The sequence below is a fragment of the Oncorhynchus keta genome, chromosome 14 (genome assembly GCF_023373465.1).
Source record: "Oncorhynchus keta strain PuntledgeMale-10-30-2019 chromosome 14, Oket_V2, whole genome shotgun sequence".
In the NCBI taxonomy this organism is placed as follows: domain Eukaryota; kingdom Metazoa; phylum Chordata; class Actinopteri; order Salmoniformes; family Salmonidae; genus Oncorhynchus; species Oncorhynchus keta.
In genome coordinates, this window is record NC_068434.1 from 52,577,699 (window position 1) to 52,596,223 (window position 18,525).

The 18,525-nt window shown below is 42.2% G+C and overlaps 1 protein-coding gene across 1 annotated transcript in view; it reads left to right on the top strand.

Moving 5' to 3' along the window:
• Window positions 1–18,525, top strand: part of LOC118393618 (centrosomal protein of 120 kDa) — a 57,689-nt gene that overhangs the window by 31,785 nt on the left and 7,379 nt on the right. The window contains exons 18-19 of the mRNA XM_035786455.2: window positions 7,210–7,308; window positions 16,086–16,231. Of these exons, the coding sequence (XP_035642348.1) occupies window positions 7,210–7,308; window positions 16,086–16,231 (245 nt within the window). The remainder of the gene's footprint in view (window positions 1–7,209; window positions 7,309–16,085; window positions 16,232–18,525) is intronic.

Sequence of the window (18,525 nt, forward strand, 5' to 3'; positions counted from 1 at the left end):
GTAACATAAAATGTGGGAAAGGTAAAGCGGTCTGAATACTTTCCCGAAGGCACTGTATGCATCTGTTGGTCAGAGATACCATTAAAAAAAAAAAAAAGTAGACGTGGATCAGAAAATCAGTCAGTATCTAGTGTGACTGCCATTTGCCTCATGCAGCGCGAGGCATCTGCTTCGCAGTTGGTCAGTCTGTTGATGGTAGCCAGTGGGATTTTGTCCCACTCATCTTCAGTGGCTGTGCGAAGATTCTGGATATTGGTTGGAACTTGACCACGCTGTCGTACACGTCGATTCAGAGCATCCAAAACTTCCTCAATGGGTGACATGTCTGTTGTGTATGCAGGCCATAGAAGAATTGGGGCTTCCAGGAATTGTGAACAGGTCCTTGCGACATGGAGCTGTGCGTTATAATGCTGAAACACAAGATGATGGCGGTGGATGAATAGCACAACAATGGGCCTTGATCTCGTCACGGTAACTCCGTGCATTCAAATGACTATAGATAAAATGCAATTGTGTTCATCATCCTGGGCTTATGCCTGCCCATACCATAACCCCACCGCCACAAGGGGGCACACTCTTTTCACATCAGCAAACCGCTCGCCCATACGAGGCCATATACACGTGGTCTGCGGTTGTGAGACTGGTTGGACGCACTGTCAAATTCTCTAAAATTACATTGGAGAAGGCTTATGGTAGATAAATGAGAACTCAACAGCACGCTCCCTCAACTTGAGACGTGGCATTGAGTGGGCTTTTATTGTCCCCAGCGTAAGGTGCACCTGTGTAATGATCATGCTGTTGAAACAGCTACTTGATATGCTACACCTGTCCGGTAGATGAATTATCTTGGCAAAGGAGAAATGCTTACTAACAGGGATGTGATAAAAAATTTGTGCACACAATTTGAGAGTGATACGCTTTTTGTGCATGTGGAGCATTTCTTGGATCTTTTATTTCAGCTCATGAAACATTGGCCCAACACTTTACATATTTGTGTGTGTGGTACTAGACAAATAGTTGGACACCTACTCATTCAAGGGTTTTTCTTCATTTTATTTTTTACTATTTTCTACATTGTAGAATAATAGTGAAGACAGCAGTACTATGAAATACACACATGGATTCACATAGTAACCAAAAAAGTGTTATACAAATTCTTCAAATTAGCCAACCTTTGCCTTGATGACAGCTTTGCACACTCTTGGCATTATCTCAACCAGCTGTGAGGTAGTCACCTGGAATGCATTTCAATTAACAGGTGTGCCTTGTTAAAAGCTAATTTGTGGAATTTCTTTCCTTAATTCATTTGAGCCAATCAGTTGTATTGTATACAGAAGATAGCCATATTTGGTAAAAGACCAAGTCCATATTATGGCAAGAACCGCTCAAATAAGCAAAGAGAAACAACAGTCCTTCATTACTTTTAGACATGAAGGTCAGTCAACATGGGATATTTCAGTTGCAAAAACCATCAAGCGCTATGATGAAACTGGCTCTCATGAGGACCGTCACAGGAAAGGAAGACCCAGAGTTACCTCTGCTGCAGAGGATAAGGTCATTAGTTACCAGCCTCAGAAATTGCAGCCCAATTATATGCTTCACAGAGTTCAAGTAACAGACCCATCCCAACATCAACTGTTCAGAGGAGACTGTGTGAATCAGTCCTCCATGGTCGAATTGCTGAAAAGAAACCACTACGAAAGGACATCAATAAGATGAAGAGACTTGCTTGGGCCAAGAAACATGAGCAATGGACATTTAGACCGGTGGATATCTGTCCTTTTTGGGTCCAAATGTGCAAACGTCGTGTCTTTGTGAGACGCAGAGTAGGTGAACGGATGATCTCCGCATGTGTGGTTCCCACCGTGAAGCATGGAGGAGGTCGTGTGTTGGTGCTTTGCTGGTGACACCGTGTGATTTATTTAGAATACAAGTCACGCTTAACCAGCGCAGCATTCTGAAGCGATACGACATCCCATCTGGCTCGGGCTTAGTCCGGCTATCATTTGTTTTTCAACTGGACAATGACCCAAAACACAGATCCAGGCTGCATCTGATGACCTGGCCTCCACAATCAGCCAACCTTAACACATTTGAGATGGTTTGGGATGAGTTGGACCGCAGAGTGAAGGAAAAGCAGCCAATAAGTGCTCAGCATATGTGGGAACTCCTTCAAGACTGTTGGAAAAGCATTTCTCATGAAGCTGGTTGAGAGAATTCCAAGAGTGTGTAAAGCTGTCAAGGCAAAGGGTGGATATGTTGAAGAAATTAAATTGTATTTTTTTTCGGTTACTACATGATTCCATGTGTGTTATTTCATAGTATTGCTGTCTTCACTATTATTCTACAATGTAGAAAATAGTACAAATAAAGAAAAACCCTTGAATGAGTAGGTGTATTCAAACTTTTGACTGGTACGGCATGTTTATGTAAATACAGTACCAGTCAAAAGATCACCCGGCGCAATGCTAACCTTTGGCTGGAGTTGTGTAAAGCTCACCGCCATTGGATTCTGGAGAAGCGGAAACGCTTTCTCTGGAGTGATGAGTCACGCTACACCATCTGGCAGTCTGACTGACTAATCTGTGTTTGGTGGATGCCAGGAGAACAATACCTCCCCGAATTCAAAGTGCCAACTGTAAAGTGTGGTGGAGGAGGCATTATGGTTTGGTGCTGTTTTTCATGGTTCGTGCCAGACCCTTTAGTTCCAGTGAAGGGAAATATTAATGCAACAGCATACAATGACCTTCTAGACATTTCTGTGACTCCCTACAGTTTGGGGAGGGCCTTTTCCTTTTTCAGCATGACAATGGCCCCGTGCACGCACACATACAGAAATGGTTCATCAGAGCCCGACCTCGCTAAAGCGCATGTGACTGAATGGAAGCAAGTCCCCCCTGCAATGTTCCAACATCTAGTGGAAAGCCTTCGCAGATGAGTTGAGGCTGTTAAGCAGCAAAGGGGGGGACCAAATCCTTATTTATACCCATGATTTTGGAATTGGATGTTCGACAAGCGTGTAGTGTATGTATCCATTGTCAGATGTTTGATAGGCAATGCATTTGGTACAGTTTATGATTTGACCAAGTGACAGCCTTATTCTAACCAGCTCGTCAAAACAGTGTGCAAAAAGTATTGTATTAGTAGCTAACTGTATTGCTATAAGTATTCTAGCGTATTGCTATAAAAGTATTCTAGCTAGTGTCCATCACTGATACACGCAATAGTTCCTTTTCCTGGCTCTCTACAAAAAGCTTTAGGGCCAACTGTTATATTGGTCACCTAGTAGCCAGCTAGTGGAGAACCTTGTAAACATTACAGCTAGGTCGTTACAGCTGTTGTTTAGTTAGCAAGCCAGGTAGCTAGACTAACTAATTAATCAGAAAAACTGCTGAATGTTAGATAGTAAGCATTGTTACAGGTACTATTTATGTGTTAAAGTCAAACTATCCATATTGCTAATAGTTACCGGTAGCTGGCTGGCTGGCTAGCTAGCTTTATTGGTGTAGGGAGTAGATTAGCTAGCTTCCAGTATTACTGCTAAACTCTGTATTCATCCTCCTTGATTATTCAATTCCTTTGCAGAAGAGGGAGGAGGAGAGTGGATCTCCGGTCTCTTGGCCCTCCCACTCCTACGGGAGGCAGCTCCCGCTCTGCCTTGTCCAAGCTCTTCTCTGTCCTGGCACCCCAGTGTTGGAACTGGGTTCCCTCTGAAGCGGAGACATCTGCCCATCTTTCAAAAACATCTGAACCCTTACCTCTTCAAAGAGTAAATGAAATAATCCTACCGCACCCCTTCCATCTTGTGCATGTCCAAGTCTGCCGTTAGCCAGTAAGGAGCTTATCCCACAAACTCTTAGCTTACTGTAGGCAAGCTGTAACTGCAGGTAGCAGTTGTTTTAATGGGTTGGCCCTAGTGGGAAGGCTCCTCCCATCTATCCATGAACCTGCACCAGCAGGGCTTGGTTGTAAGGGGGCAGAGCCACTGTTCCCTCTGGTGGCTCGGAGGCGCACAGAGCTAATGATAGAGAAACTCGTTTGAGCCTCTTTGTCAGATTCGCCTCCGTTAGCAACTTACAGAACTGGAGGTCCTCGTTCCAAGCACATGATGCATAGAAGGCGAGAATCCTTACTTGCAATCTTAGAACCGCAAGCACAAGATGTGCTTACTAAGTACCACGTTCATATGTACAAACAATAGTAGGCAAGTATAAACAACATGGGACCACAGAGCTGTCATACCGCTCAGGAAGGAGACACGTTCTGTCTCCTAGAGATGAACGTACTTTGGTGTGAAGTGCAAATCAATCCCAGAACAACAGCAAAGGACCTTGTGAAGATGCTGGAGGAAACGGGTACAAAATTATCTATATCCACAGTAAAATGAGTCCTATATCGACATAAACGCGGTAAAGGCGGTGGCCCGTTCCTGTAGGTTCATGCTCTACAACATCCGCAGAGTACGACCCTGCCTCACACAGGAAGCGGCGCAGGTTCTAATCCAGGCACTTGTCATCTCCCGTCTGGATTACTGCAACTCACTGTTGGCTGGGCTCCCTGCCTGTGCCATTAAACCCCTACAACTCATCCAGAACGCCGCAGCCCGTCTGGTGTTCAACCTTCCCAAGTTCTCTCACGTCACCCCGCTCCTCCGCTCTCTCCACTGGCTTCCAGTTGAAGCTCGCATCCGCTACAAGACCATGGTGCTTGCCTACGGAGCTGTGAGGGGAACGGCACCTCAGTACCTCCAGGCTCTGATCAGGCCCTACACCCAAACAAGGGCACTGCGTTCATCCACCTCTGGCCTGCTCGCCTCCCTACCACTGAGGAAGTACAGTTCCCGCTCAGCCCAGTCAAAACTGTTCGCTGCTCTGGCTCCCCAATGGTGGAACACACTCCCTCACGACGCCAGGACAGCGGAGTCAATCACCACCTTCCGGAGACACCTGAAACCCCACCTCTTTAAGGAATACCTAGGATAGGATAAAGTAATCCTTCTCACCCCCCTCTTAAAAGATTTAGATGCACTATTGTAAAGTGGCTGTTCCACTGGATGTCATAAGGTGAATGCACCAATTTGTAAGTCGCTCTGGATAAGAGCGTCTGCTAAATGACTTAAATGTAAATGTAAAATGTAAATGTAAACCTGAAAGGCCGCTCAGCAAAGAAGCCACTGCTCCAAAACCGGCATAAAAAAGCCAGACTACGGTTTGCAACTGCACATGGGGACAAAGATTGTACTTTTTGGAGGAATGTCGTCTGGTCTGATGAAACAAAAATGGAAGTGTTTGGCCATAATGACCATAGTTATGTTTGGTGGAAGAAGGGGAATGCTTGCAAGCCGAAGAACACCAACCGTGAAGCACGGGGGTGGCAGCATCGTGTCGTGGGGATACTTTGCTGCAGGAGGGACTGGTGCACTTCACAAAATAGATGTCATCATGAGGTAGGAAAATTACATGGATATATTGAGGCAACATCTCAAGACATCAGTCAGGAAGTTATAGCTTGGGTGCAAATGCTTCTTCCAAATGGACAATGACCCCAAGCATATTCTAAATATTCCACAGTTTTGGAGTGGCCATCACAAAGTCCTGACCTCAATCCCATTCAAAATTTGCGGGTAAAACTGAAAAAGTGTGTGCGATCAAGGAGGCCTTACAAACCTGACTCAATTACTCCAGCTCTGTCACGAGGAATGGACCAAATTCACCCAACTTATTGTGGAAGCTTGTGATGGCTACCTGTAACGTTTGACCAAATTTAAACAATTTTAAACTCAATTAGTATTTGCTAGCATGTAAACTTTTGACCCACTGGGAATGTGATGAAAGAAATAAAAGCTGAAATTAATCACTCTCTACTATTATTCTGACATTTCACATTGTTAAAATAAAGTGGTGATCCTAATACAGGGAATTTTTACTAGGATTTAAATGTCAGGAATTGTGAAACTGAGTTTAAATGTATTTGGTTAAGGTGTATGTAAAGTTCCGACTTCAACTGTACATACCCCAACCAGAAGCAGCATCCGCACTGAGCTAAAGGCTAGAACTGCCTCTTTCAAAGAGTGGGACTCTAACCCTGAAGCTTGTAAGAAAACCCGCTATGCCCTCCGAACCATCAAACAGGCGAAGCGTCAATACAGGACTAAGATCGAATCGTTCAACACTGGCCCCACGCTCGTCGGATGTGGCAGGGCTTGCAAACCATTAGACGACAAAGGGATGCACAGCCTAGAGCTGCCCAGTTCCACGAGCCTACATAACCTATTCCCCGCCAGGAGACTGAAAAGATTTGGTATGGGTCCTCAGATCCTCAAAAGGTTCTAGAGCTGCACCATCGAGAGCATCCTGACGGGTTGCATCACTGCCTGGTATGGCAACTGCATGAAAGAGGGTATTGTGTACGGCCCAGTACATCACGGGGGCCAAGCTTCCTGCCATCCAGCACCTCTACCAAGCGGGGTCACAGGAAGGCCCTAAAAATTGTCAGACTCCAGCCACTCAAGTCATAGACTGTTCTCTCTGCTACCGCACGGCAAGCGGTACCGGAGCGCCATGTCTATGTCCAAGAGGCTTCCAAACATCTTCTACCCCCAAGCCTTAAGACTGCTGAACATCTAATCAAAGGGCTTACCCAAACTATTTGCATTGCTACTCTATTATCTATGCATAGTCACTTTAATAACTCTACCTACATGTACATATTACCTGCACTAACCGGTACCCCCTGTATATTGTCTCGCTATTGTTATTTCACCGCTGCTCTTTAATTACTTGTTCCTTTTATTTCTTATTCGTATTTTTTAAACTGCGTTGTTGGTTAGGGGCTTGTAGGTAAGCATTTCACTGTAAGGTACCTGTTGTGTTCGGCGCATGTGACTAATAAAATTGTGTACATTTGCTTTTTTGTGCTCTTAAAACATTTGAGTCATTTAGCAGACACTCTTATCCAGAGCCTAGCTGGCTCTGGGGTTCGAACCAGCGACCTCTGAACCGTTAGGCTACCTGTAATTGAAAGAGAACCACTTATAACTTGTTTATAACAATGTATAACCTATTTACAACCACTTATAGTCTGTTTGTAACCACTTAGAACTAGTTTACAACCACTTCTAACCTGTTTTGTAACCACAGGTTGTAATTTTTACCTTTTTTTTTTGTTGAGGTTGTGCTGCATCTTTTAATCAACTATCTGTTATTCAAGGTGGAACTTGAAAGGACACTGGAATCGACGACAAAGTCGAAACTTCATTACAAGCAGCAGTGGGGGCGTGCTTTGAAAGAACTGGCCAGATTCAAACAGGTAGGCCAATTTGGATGACTACCACTTTGATTCAACAGAAATGTATTTGCCTGTGGTATGCTAATACCAACATGATCAGCATGTGTGTGCTATTCTATAGTTAGAATATGTAGGGGTCATATAGATATATACATTAGGAACAACTGCTCTTTCCATGACAGACTGACCAGTTCAATCCAGGTGAAAGCTATGACCCCTTATTGATTTTACTTGTTAAATCAGTGTAGATAAAGGGGTGGAGAGAGGTCAAAGAATGATTTTCATGGCTTGTGTATGTGTGCCATTCAGAGGGTGAATGGGCAAGAGCTGTTCCTAATGTTTTGTACACTCAGTATATGTGCTATACAGTGCCTTCGGAAAGTATCCAGACCTTGACCTTTTTTCACATTTTGTTACAGCCTTATTCTAAAATGGATTAAATGAAAAATAAAAAATCCTCAGCAATCTACACACAATACCCCATAATAACAAGGCAAAAACAGTTTGAAAAATTGTTAAAAATAAACACATACCTTATAAGTACCATACATAAGTATTCAGACCCTTTGCTATGAGACTCAAAATTGAGCTCAGGTGCTTCCTGTTTTCATAGATCATCCTTGAGATGTTTCTACAACTTCAATGGAGTCCACCTGTGGTAAATGAAATTGATTAGACATAATTTGGAAAGGCACACACTTGTCTATATAAGGTCCAATAGTTGAGTGCATGTCAAAAAAAATACAACTGAAAATAGCTGTGCTGCAACGCTCCCCATTCAACCTGACAGTGCTTGAGAGGCTCTGTGGAGGAGAATGAGAGTAACTCCCCAAATATATAGGTGTGCCAAGCTTGTAGCGTCATACCCAAGAAGACTCTAGGTTGTAATCACTGCCAAAGGTGCTTCAACAGTTGGAGACTTATCTTTTATTTTTTTTATTTTTTATTTTACCTTTATTTAACCAGGCAAGTCGGTTAAGAACAAATTCTTATTTTCATTGACGGCCTGGGAACAGTGGGTTAACTGCCTGTTCAGGGGCAGAACGACAGATCTGTACCTTGTCGGCTCGGTGGTTTGAACTTGCAACCTTCCGGTTACTAGTCTAGCGCTCTAACCACTAGGCTACCCTGCCGCCCCTATCTCCCTCACCAACTTCAAACATCTGCTATCTGAGCAGCTAACCGATCGCTGCAGCTGTACAATTGGTAAATAGCCCACCCATTTTCACCTACCTCATCCCCATACTGTTTTTATTTATTTACTTTTCTGCTCTTTTGCACACCAATATCTCTACCTGTACATGACCATCTGATCATTTATCACTCCAGTGTTAATCTGCAAAATTGTAATTATTCGCCTACCACCTCATGCCTTTTGCACACATGTATATAGACTCCCCCTTTTTTTGTTTAGTACTGTGTTATTGACTTGTTAATTGTTTAATCCATGTGTAACTCTGTGTTGTCTGTTCTCACTGCTATGCTTTATCTTGGCCAGGTCGCAGTTGCAAATGAGAACTTGTTCTCAACTAGCCTACCTGGTTAAATAAAGGTGGGGGAAAAAAGTACTGAGTAAAGGTTCTGAATATTATTATTTTTAAATAAATTGGCAAAAATGTCCATTTGCAAATAAATTCATTAAAAATCCTACAATGTGATTTTCTGGATTTTTTTTTCTCATTTTGTCTGTCATAGTTGAAGTGTATCTATGAGGAAAATTACAGGCCTCTCATCCTTTTAAGTGGGAGAACTTGCACAATTGGTGGCTGACTAAATACTTTTTTGCCCCACTGTACACTACCAGTCAAAGTTTGTTCACACCAACTCATTCAAGGGTTTTTCTTTATTTTTACAATGTTTTACTTTGTAGAATAATAGTGAAGGCGTCAACTATGAAATGACACATATGGAATCATGTAGTAACCCAAAAAAAGTGTTTAACAAATCAAAATAGTGTGTGCAAACCTGTCAAGGCAAAGGGTGGCACCTTTGAAGAATCTCAAATATAAAATATATTTTGATTTAACACTTTCTGGGTTTCTACATGATTCCATATGTGTTATTTCATAGTTTTGATTATTCTCCAGATTAGAAAATAGTAAATAATAAAGAAAAACCCTTGAATGAGTAGGTGTCCAAACATTTGACTGGTATTGTACTGTATTTACGCATGTACATACAGTGCATTCGGAAAGTATTCAAACTTTTTTTTTACATTAGTCTTACTCTAAAATTGATTAAATAAACATACTCATTAATCTACACATAATAACCCATAAATCCAAAGCAAAAACAGTTTTTGTTAATTGTTTTGTTTAATTTAAGAAATATTGCATTTACATATGTATTCAGACCTTTTACTCAGTACTTTGTTGGCCTTTTGGCAACGAGAACAGCTTCAAGTCTTCTTGGATATGACAGTACAAGCTTGTCACACCTGTGTTTTTGGAGTTTCTCCTATTCTCTGCAGTTCCTCTCAAGCTCTATCAGGTTGGATGGGGAACGTCACTGCACAGCTATTTTCAGGTCTCTCCTGCCTCGTCTTGGTTATGTGCTTAGGGTCGTTGTCCTGTTGGAAGGTGAACCTTCTCCCTAGTTTGAGGTCCTGAGTGCCCTGGAGCAGGTTTTGGTATTTTATTAGGATACTCATTAGCTGTTGCAGAAGCTTCATGGGGTCCACACACAACCTGAAACATGACGTTAATAGACAAGATCAGCTGAAGAACAGAACTACATCAATGTTTTTTTTAAGGCACACGCAGCCTAAATATCAAGACATGCACACAAACTATCTTGGTCAAATAGGGGAGAGTTGTGAGATGTATTTGTTTTTTGAAACTAGATTTGCTGTTCATTTGAACAATATGAGATGGAACAGAGTTTCATGCATTAATGGCTCTATATAATACGGTACGCTTTCTTGAATTTGCTCTGGATTTTGGGACTGTGGAAAGACACCTGGTGGCATGTCTGGTGGGGTAAGTGTGTGTCAGAGCTGTGTGTAAGTTGACTATATGTAAACAACAATTTGGGATTTTCAACACATTAATGTTTCTTATAAAAAGTGATGCAGTCAGTCTCTCCTCAACTCTTAGCCAGGAGACTGGCATGCATAATATTTATATCAGCCATCTGATTACAATGAAGAGCAGGACGTGCTGTTCTGTTCAGGGCCAGCTGCAGCTTAACTAGGTCTTTCCTTGCAGAACTCGACCACACGACTGAACATTAATCAAGATGAGAAAAAACTAGAGCCTACAGAACTTGCTTTTTGGAATATGGTGTCAAAACAACCATTGACTCTAGCGGGTTCTTGGTCACCTCCCTGACCAAGGCCCTTCTCCCCGATTGCTCAGTTTGGCCGGGTGGCCAGCTCTAGGAAGAGTTTTGTGGTTCCGCACTGTGGTTCCGCACTTTTTCCATTTAAGAATGATGGAGGCCACTGTGATCTCAGGGACCTTCAATGCTGCACACAGTTTTTGGTCGCCTTCCCCAGATCTGTGCCTCGACAATCTATTCCTTTGAACTCGTGGCTTGGTTTTTGCTCTGACATGCACTATCAACTGTGAGACCGTATATAGACAAGTGTGTGCCTTTCCATATGTCCAATCAATTGCATTTACCACAGGTGGACTCCAAGTTGTAGAAAGATCTCAAGGATGATCAATGGAAACCTGATGCACTTAACTCCTCTAGGGTAGGGGGCAGCATTTGTAATTTTGGATGAAAAGCGTGCCCAAATTTAACTGCCTTCTACTCAGGCCCAGAAGATAGGATGTGCATATAATTAGTATATGTGGATAGAAAACACTAAAGTTTCCAAAACTGTTAAAATAATGTCGGAGTATAACAGAACTGATTTGGCAGGTGAAAACCTGAGAGAAATCCATTCAGGAAGTAGGATTTTCTTTGTTGTAGTTTTCTATTCAATGTCATTACAGTATCCATTGACTTAGGACTCAAATTGCAGTTCCTATGCCTTCCACTAGATGTCAACAGTCTTTAGAAATTGTTTCAGGCTTGTATTCTGAAAAATGAGATAGTAAGCACAGTCTGAATGAGTGGACTCTGCCGTGTCACAGCTTTTTCATGCGCGTGACTGAGTGTGCCTTTCTTGTTTACCTTTTATATTGACGACGTTATTGTCCGGTTGAAATATTATTGATTTATTTAGGCTAAAAACAACATGAGGATTGAATATAAACATCGTTTGACATGTTTCTATAAACTTTACGGATACAGTTTTTTTTTTTTGTCTGCCTGTTGTGACTGCATTTGAGCCTGTGGATTACCGAACAAAACACGCAAACAAAACAGAGGTTTTCGGATATAAAGAGACTTTATCGAACAAAAGGAACATTTATTTGAATAAATTAATGTCTTTTGAGTGCAACCATATAAAGATCATCAAAGGTAAGTAATTCATTTTATCTCTATTTCTGACTTGTGTAACTTCTCCTTGGCTGGTTACTGTTTAATGATTTTGTCTGGTGGGCTATGTTCTCAAATAATTGTACGGTATGCTTTCGCTGTAAAGCATTTTTAAAATCTCACACGTGGTTAGATTCACAAGAAGTTAATCTTTTAAACCTATGTAAAATAGTTGTGTATTTTCTGAATTTTTAGGAGTATTTCTGTATTTGAATTTGGCGCTCTGCAATCTCACTGGATGTTGGCCAGATGGGACGCTAGCGGTCCCACATACCTTAGAGGTTAAGCTCAATTGCGAGTCTCTTAGCTCTTAGATTCATTTCAATTTTTTTATAAATTTGCAAACATTTCTATAAACCTGTATTCGCTTTGCCATTATGGGGTATTGTGTGTAGATTGGGGGGGATGATCAATTTTAGAATAAGGCTGTAACGTAACAGTATGGGAAAAGTAAAGGGGTCTGAATACTTTCTGATTGCACTGTGTGATATAGCCCATATCATGCACACCTACGGGGCATAGTGTGGAAATGATAACAAAAGTGCAGGGAATGCAGACATTTTTGGTGGTGTTGAAGTTTGTTCAAACAATCAGAATGAAGTTAGCCACATTGTTGCATCCCTAGAGTAATGAACTACTCATGTAGCATGTTTAGAGCTTTTTTTCCAAAACACAAAATACTGTCATACTGTGAAAAACACATTTGTTATTTTGGCCAAATTGCCCAGCTCTAGGCATAAATCATATCTTTGCCCCCCTTTATGCCCCTCTAGGCATAAATCATATCTTTGCTGCATCCTTGCAGCATGTGTCAATGATGAATAATTAACAGCTGGAGGATAAGTGTGAATGCAAATAAAGGAAGCCGCGTTAGTTAACTTTATTCTACCTTTCACAGCCTCATCATACAGTATATCATGTGGATTCATTCGTTGTGTGTGTGTTTTTACATGGGGCCCCCCCCCCAAAAAAAAATTCAAAGGTCTATTAGACATCGATCACTTTTAAATCAGCACAACCTTATAGTGGGCTTTGAAACCTGTGCTGCGTCTGGAGTGAACCCTTCGAGGGACTGATCCAATGTCAACAACGTCGGCACACTGGGCTTATCAGGCCTCACTAATAACTGTTAAAGACAAAAGCCAGCTGGAAAATCTGAACCCCCTTTTTTCTGGACTTTCTAAGTGCCAGATATATGTTAAGAAAACACACGTTGATTTATGTTGCACTAAGGGCTTCATAACTTAATGTGAAATAGTCCTATAAATCATGTTTGTATTATGTTAAGCATTAGCCCAGGCGTTAACCATTTAAATGTCACACTTGTTTTTAGGAGTATCTGTCAGACCTGTGCTTGGATACGCTCTGTGTAGTTAACGTTTGTTTGGTATCATTATTTGTTTCACCTATCAACTCGTCTGCATAATGTTTAGCTACGTTGCGGCAAAGAAATTCTCCCCTCAGGAATGCCTTTTCCCTCTAAAATGTCCAGATGGTAAGAATGAAATGCAGTTCTTTATAAAACTTCTACATTCCTGACTTAGCCCTTAGCCTTATCTTATCTCTTAGCCTCTAATACAGCAGATACGGTCAACTGGTTAATTTGAGCCCAAGTATGCCTCCTACTCCCCTAACTCTGAACCGCCTTGGTATTTGGTGTCAGATAGTGTGAGACCTGAAAAACTGGAGCTTTGAAATCCCCCAGGTGTCTGTCTGTCAGTTGGCTTATTTTCCAGAAAACTGTAGTTGAGGCCCATCTGGGCAGCTTGCTTCACTCAGGCGAGTACCTAGTCTAACCCACTGGATGCAGGCCACTGGGAATGGGGGTCATTCACTGGTCACTCAGTCCTGCTTGTGCTGCCTTTGTCCTCTCTCCTCCCTCTTGGAGAGAGCCAGACTCTGGAGGGCTGTGTTTACCAAGAGCCTGTCCTCCATTACTGAGAATGCAGTGGAGTACCACACACCTAACCCCTAGCGTGGCGCTGTTGTCCACTGGAAATACTTAATGCACTTTTCAACCAGCAGTAACTGAGGAAATCCTTTGCCCAAGAGGCCTTACAAAAATCACTGCCATAATTGTTTCAGTGTTGTTGCTTTGGCGCTTACTTGGCAATGTGCGATCCAGAAATGTTTCTGTGGTTTGTTTTTCTAGCAATTTTGGTAAAATAAATGTATTACGGGTGACTAATGTTCAGTTTTGCCCTGGCTGTGTGAGAAAAAAGTAACTTGTCTGTATTTTAACCAGTGATTGTCTGGAAAAGGGAAGCGGTGTCCATATCTGAACCAATAACTGTTAAGTGTCAGGGAACACATGACATGTCCCTAAACTGCTGTTCTTTGAAACCGTCAGAATTCTCTTGGTCAAAATGCTTTTAATTCTATGATCAGCTTTTTATTCCATGGTACAAATTTAAACACTGGTAATTGGGGGAAAAAATCTGTAGTTATGTATCGCAATATTATTTTGGATAATATACTTTCCAAGTATTGATTTGTGGTAATAATAATATACCATTGAAGTCGGAAGTTTACATACACTTAGGTTGGAGTCATTAAAACTAGTTTTTCAACCACTACACAAATTTCTTGTTAACAAACTATAGTTTTGGCAAGTCGGTTAGGACATCTACTTTGTGCATGACACAAGTATACAAACAGATTATTTCACTTATAATTCACTATCACAATTCCAGTGGGTCAGAAGTGTACATACACTCATTTGACTGTGCCTTTTTAAACAGCTTGGAAAATTCAAATTAAATTGTCATGGCTTTAGAAGCTTCTGATAGGCTAATTGACATCATTTGAGTCAATTGGAGGTTTACCTGTGGATGTATTTCAAGGCCTACCTTCCAACACAGTGCCTCTTTGCTTGACATCATGGGACAATTGAAATAAATCAGCCAAGACCTCTGGGGGGGAGATGGTGGACATCCACAAGTCTGGTTCATCCTTGGGAGAAATTTACAAATGCTTGAAGGTACCACGTTCATCTGTACAAACAATAGTACGCAAGTATAAACACCATGGGACCACACAGCTGTCATACCGCTCAGAAAAGAGACTCGTTCTGTCTCCTGGAGATGAACATACTTTGATGCGAAAAGTGCAATCAATCCCAGAACAACAGCAAAGGACCTTGTGAAGATGCTGGAGGACACGGGTACAAAAGTATCTATATCCACAGTAAAATGAGTCCTATATCGACATAACCTGAAAGGCCGCTCAGCAAGGAAGAAGCCACTGCTCCAAAAACGGCATTTAAAAAAGCCTGACTACGGTTTGCAACTGCACATGGGGACAAAGATTGCACTTTTTGTAGAAATGTCCTCTGGTCTGATGAAATAAAAATAGAACCTTTTGGCCCTAATGACCATTGTTACGTTTGGAGGAAAAAGGGTGATACTTGCAAGGCGAAGAACACCATCCCAACCGTGAAGCACGGGGTTGGCAACATCATGTGGTGATGCTTTGCTGCAGGAGGGAATGGTGCACTTCACAAAATAGATGGAATCATGAGGAGGGGAAATTATTAGATATATGGATATATTGAAGCAACATCTCAAGACATCAATCAGGAAGTTAAAGCTTGGTCGCAAATGGGTCTTTCAAATGGACAATGACCCCAAACATACTTCCGAAGTTGTGGCAAAATGGCTTAAGGACAACAAAGTCAAGGTATTGGAGTGGCCATCACAAAACCCTGACATCAATCCCATAGAACATTTGTGAACGGCAGAACGGAAAAAGTGTGCATTAAACGAGGCCTAGAAACCTAACTTATTGTGTGAAGCTTGTGGAAGGCTACCCAAAATGTTTGACCCAAGTTAAACAATTTAAAGGCAATGCTACCAAATACTACTTGTGTACGTAAACTTCTAACCCACTGGGAATGTGATGAAAGAAATAAAAGCTGAAATACTGTGTGTGTGTGTATATAGCTATATGTATTTATTTAAGATGGTGTTAGCTAGCGCTAGTCTGCTGTACTTCGCCAAATTGCCAGTATTCTTCATCCTATAGCTTGTTATTCTTTTTCATAGTGAGCCAACATGTTTTCAACACTTATTTCCATGACTAATCAAAACAAATGTTGTCGTGCTCTTGTCTCTCTGCTGCAGATATATAGTGAGCATTATGTTGGAAACATCATCGCAATAAAATCATATATATATATATATCGGGAGTATAGGGATACCCTATTATCGTATTCGGCACCTCAGTATCGTGATAATTTTGTATCTTTTAGGTCCCTGCCTATTCCCATCCCTCAAACACCTGGTTATTTTCCTACTGTGTTTGAGAAAGTATGCTGTGCTGCAGAACAGAGTGATATGATAACAGCCTTCTCTGGTATGTTGTGTTAGAGAGAGCAGGAGAGCGCCATGACACGGCTGAAGAAGCAGCAGCAGGAGCTGGAGACCATGAGGCTGCGCTACCTGGCAGCCGAGGAAAAGGAAGCCGTCAAAAGCGAGAAACACGAGCTGGAGGACATCAGGAACGAGCTGAACAGGTACTAACTACCACATTCGACGCTAGCATTATTTATCTTCCAAGAGCCTGGAAGGTTCACTTAAGACGAGTTAAGTGGAATTGAATTCAAAACAACTATAGTCAAAGGCAAAAGGGACTTTTATGCTCCCTGTATCCCCCCCCAACATTGTATTTATTTATTCATTGACATTCTTATGCCTGCTTTATACGAAACTCGGCAACAAAAAAATGAAACGTCCTCTCACTGTCAACTGTGTTTGGTGAAAATAAACTTAACATGTGTAAATATTTGTATGGACAGATTCAACAACTGAGACATAAACTGAACAAGTTCCACAGACATGAGACTAACAGCAATGTAATAATGTGTCCCTGAACAAAGGGGGTGGGGGGGTCAAAATCAAAAGTAACAGTATCTGGTGTGGCCACCACCAGGTACTGCAGTGCATCTCCTCCTCATGGTCTGCACCAGATTTTCAGATTCTTGCTGTGAGATGTTACCCCACTCTTCCACCGAGTCACCTGCAAGTTCCCAGACATTTCTGGGGGGAATGGCCCTATCCCTCACCCTCCGATCCAACAGGTCCCAGACGTGCTCAATGAGATTGAGATCTGAGCTGTATGCTGGCCATGGCAGAACACTGTCATTCCTGTCTGCAGGAAATCACGCACAGAACGAGCAGTATGGCTGGTGGCATTGTCATGCTGGCGGGTCATGTCAGGATGAGCCTGCAGGAAATGTACCACATGAGGGAGAAGGATGTCTTCCCTGTAACACACAGCGTTGAGATTGCCTGCAATGACAACAAGCTCAGCCTGATGATGCTGTGACGCACTGCCTCAGACCATGACGGACCTTCCAACGCCAAATCGATCCCGCTCCAGAGTACAGGCCTCGGCGTAACGCTCATTCCTTCGACGATAAACACGAATCCGACCATCACGCCTGATGAGACAAAACCGCGACTCGCCATTGAAGAGCACTTTTTGCCAGTCCTGTCTGGTCCAGCGACGGTGGGTTTGTTCCCATAGGCGACGTTGTTGCCGGTGTTGACCTGCCTTACAACAGGCCTACAAGCTCTGTCCAGCCTTTCTCAGCCTATTGTGGACAGTCTGAGCACTGATGGAGAGATTGCGTTCCTGGTGTAACTCAGGCAGTTATTGTTGCCATCCTGTACCTGTCCCGCAGGTGTGACGTTCGGATGTACCGATCCTGTGCAGGTGTTGTTACACGTGGTCTGCCACTGGTGAGAACCATCAGCTGTCCATCCTGTCTCCCTGTAGCACTGTCTTAGGCGTCTCACAGTACGGACATTGCGATTTATTGCCCTGGCCACAGTCCTCATGCCTCCTTGAAGTATGCCTAAGGCACGTTCAGACAGATGAGCAGGGACCCTGGGCATCTTTCTTTAGGTGTTTTTCAGAGTCCATAGAAAGGCCTCTTTAAGGTCACAGTTATGAAAACGTAGGACACTATTTGCCTACTGTCTGTAAGCTGTTCCACAGGTGCATGTTCATGTAATTGTTTATGGTTCATTGAACAAGCATGGGAAACAGTGTTTAAACCCTTTACAATGAAGATCTGTGAAGTTATTTGGATTTTTACAAAACATATTTGAAAGACATGGTCCTGAAAAAGGGATGTTTATTTTTTTGGTAAGTTAATAAATATTTACAGTTTAAGTCATCCATTTACATACACTTAGGTTGGAATCGTTAACTTGTTTTTCAACCACTTCACATATTTCTTGTTAACAAACTATAGTTTTGGCAACTCTGTAAGAACATCTACTTTGTGCATGACACAAATAATTTTTCCAACAATTGTTTACAGACAGATTACTTAACTCAATTCACTATCACAATTCCAGTGGGTCAGAAGTTTACATACACTAAGTTGACTGTGCCTTTAAACAGCTTGGAAAATTCCAGAAAATTGTAATGGCTTTAGAAGCTTCTGATAGGCTATTGACATAATTTGAGTCAATTGGAGGTCTACCTGTGGATGTATTTCAAGGCCTACCTTCCAACTCTGTGCATCTTTGCTTGACATCATGGGAAAATCAAAATGAATCAGCCAAGACCTCTGAAAAAAAATGGTGGACCTCCACAAGTCTGGTTCATCCTTGGGAGCAATTTCCAAACGCCTGAAGGTACGACGTTCATCTGTACAAACAATAGTACTTGAGTATTAGCAGTATGGGACCACGCAGCCGTCATACCGCTCAGGAAGGAGACGTGTTCTGTTTCCTAGAGATTAACATACTTTGGTGCAAAAAGTGCAAATCAATCCCAGAACAACAGCAAAGGACC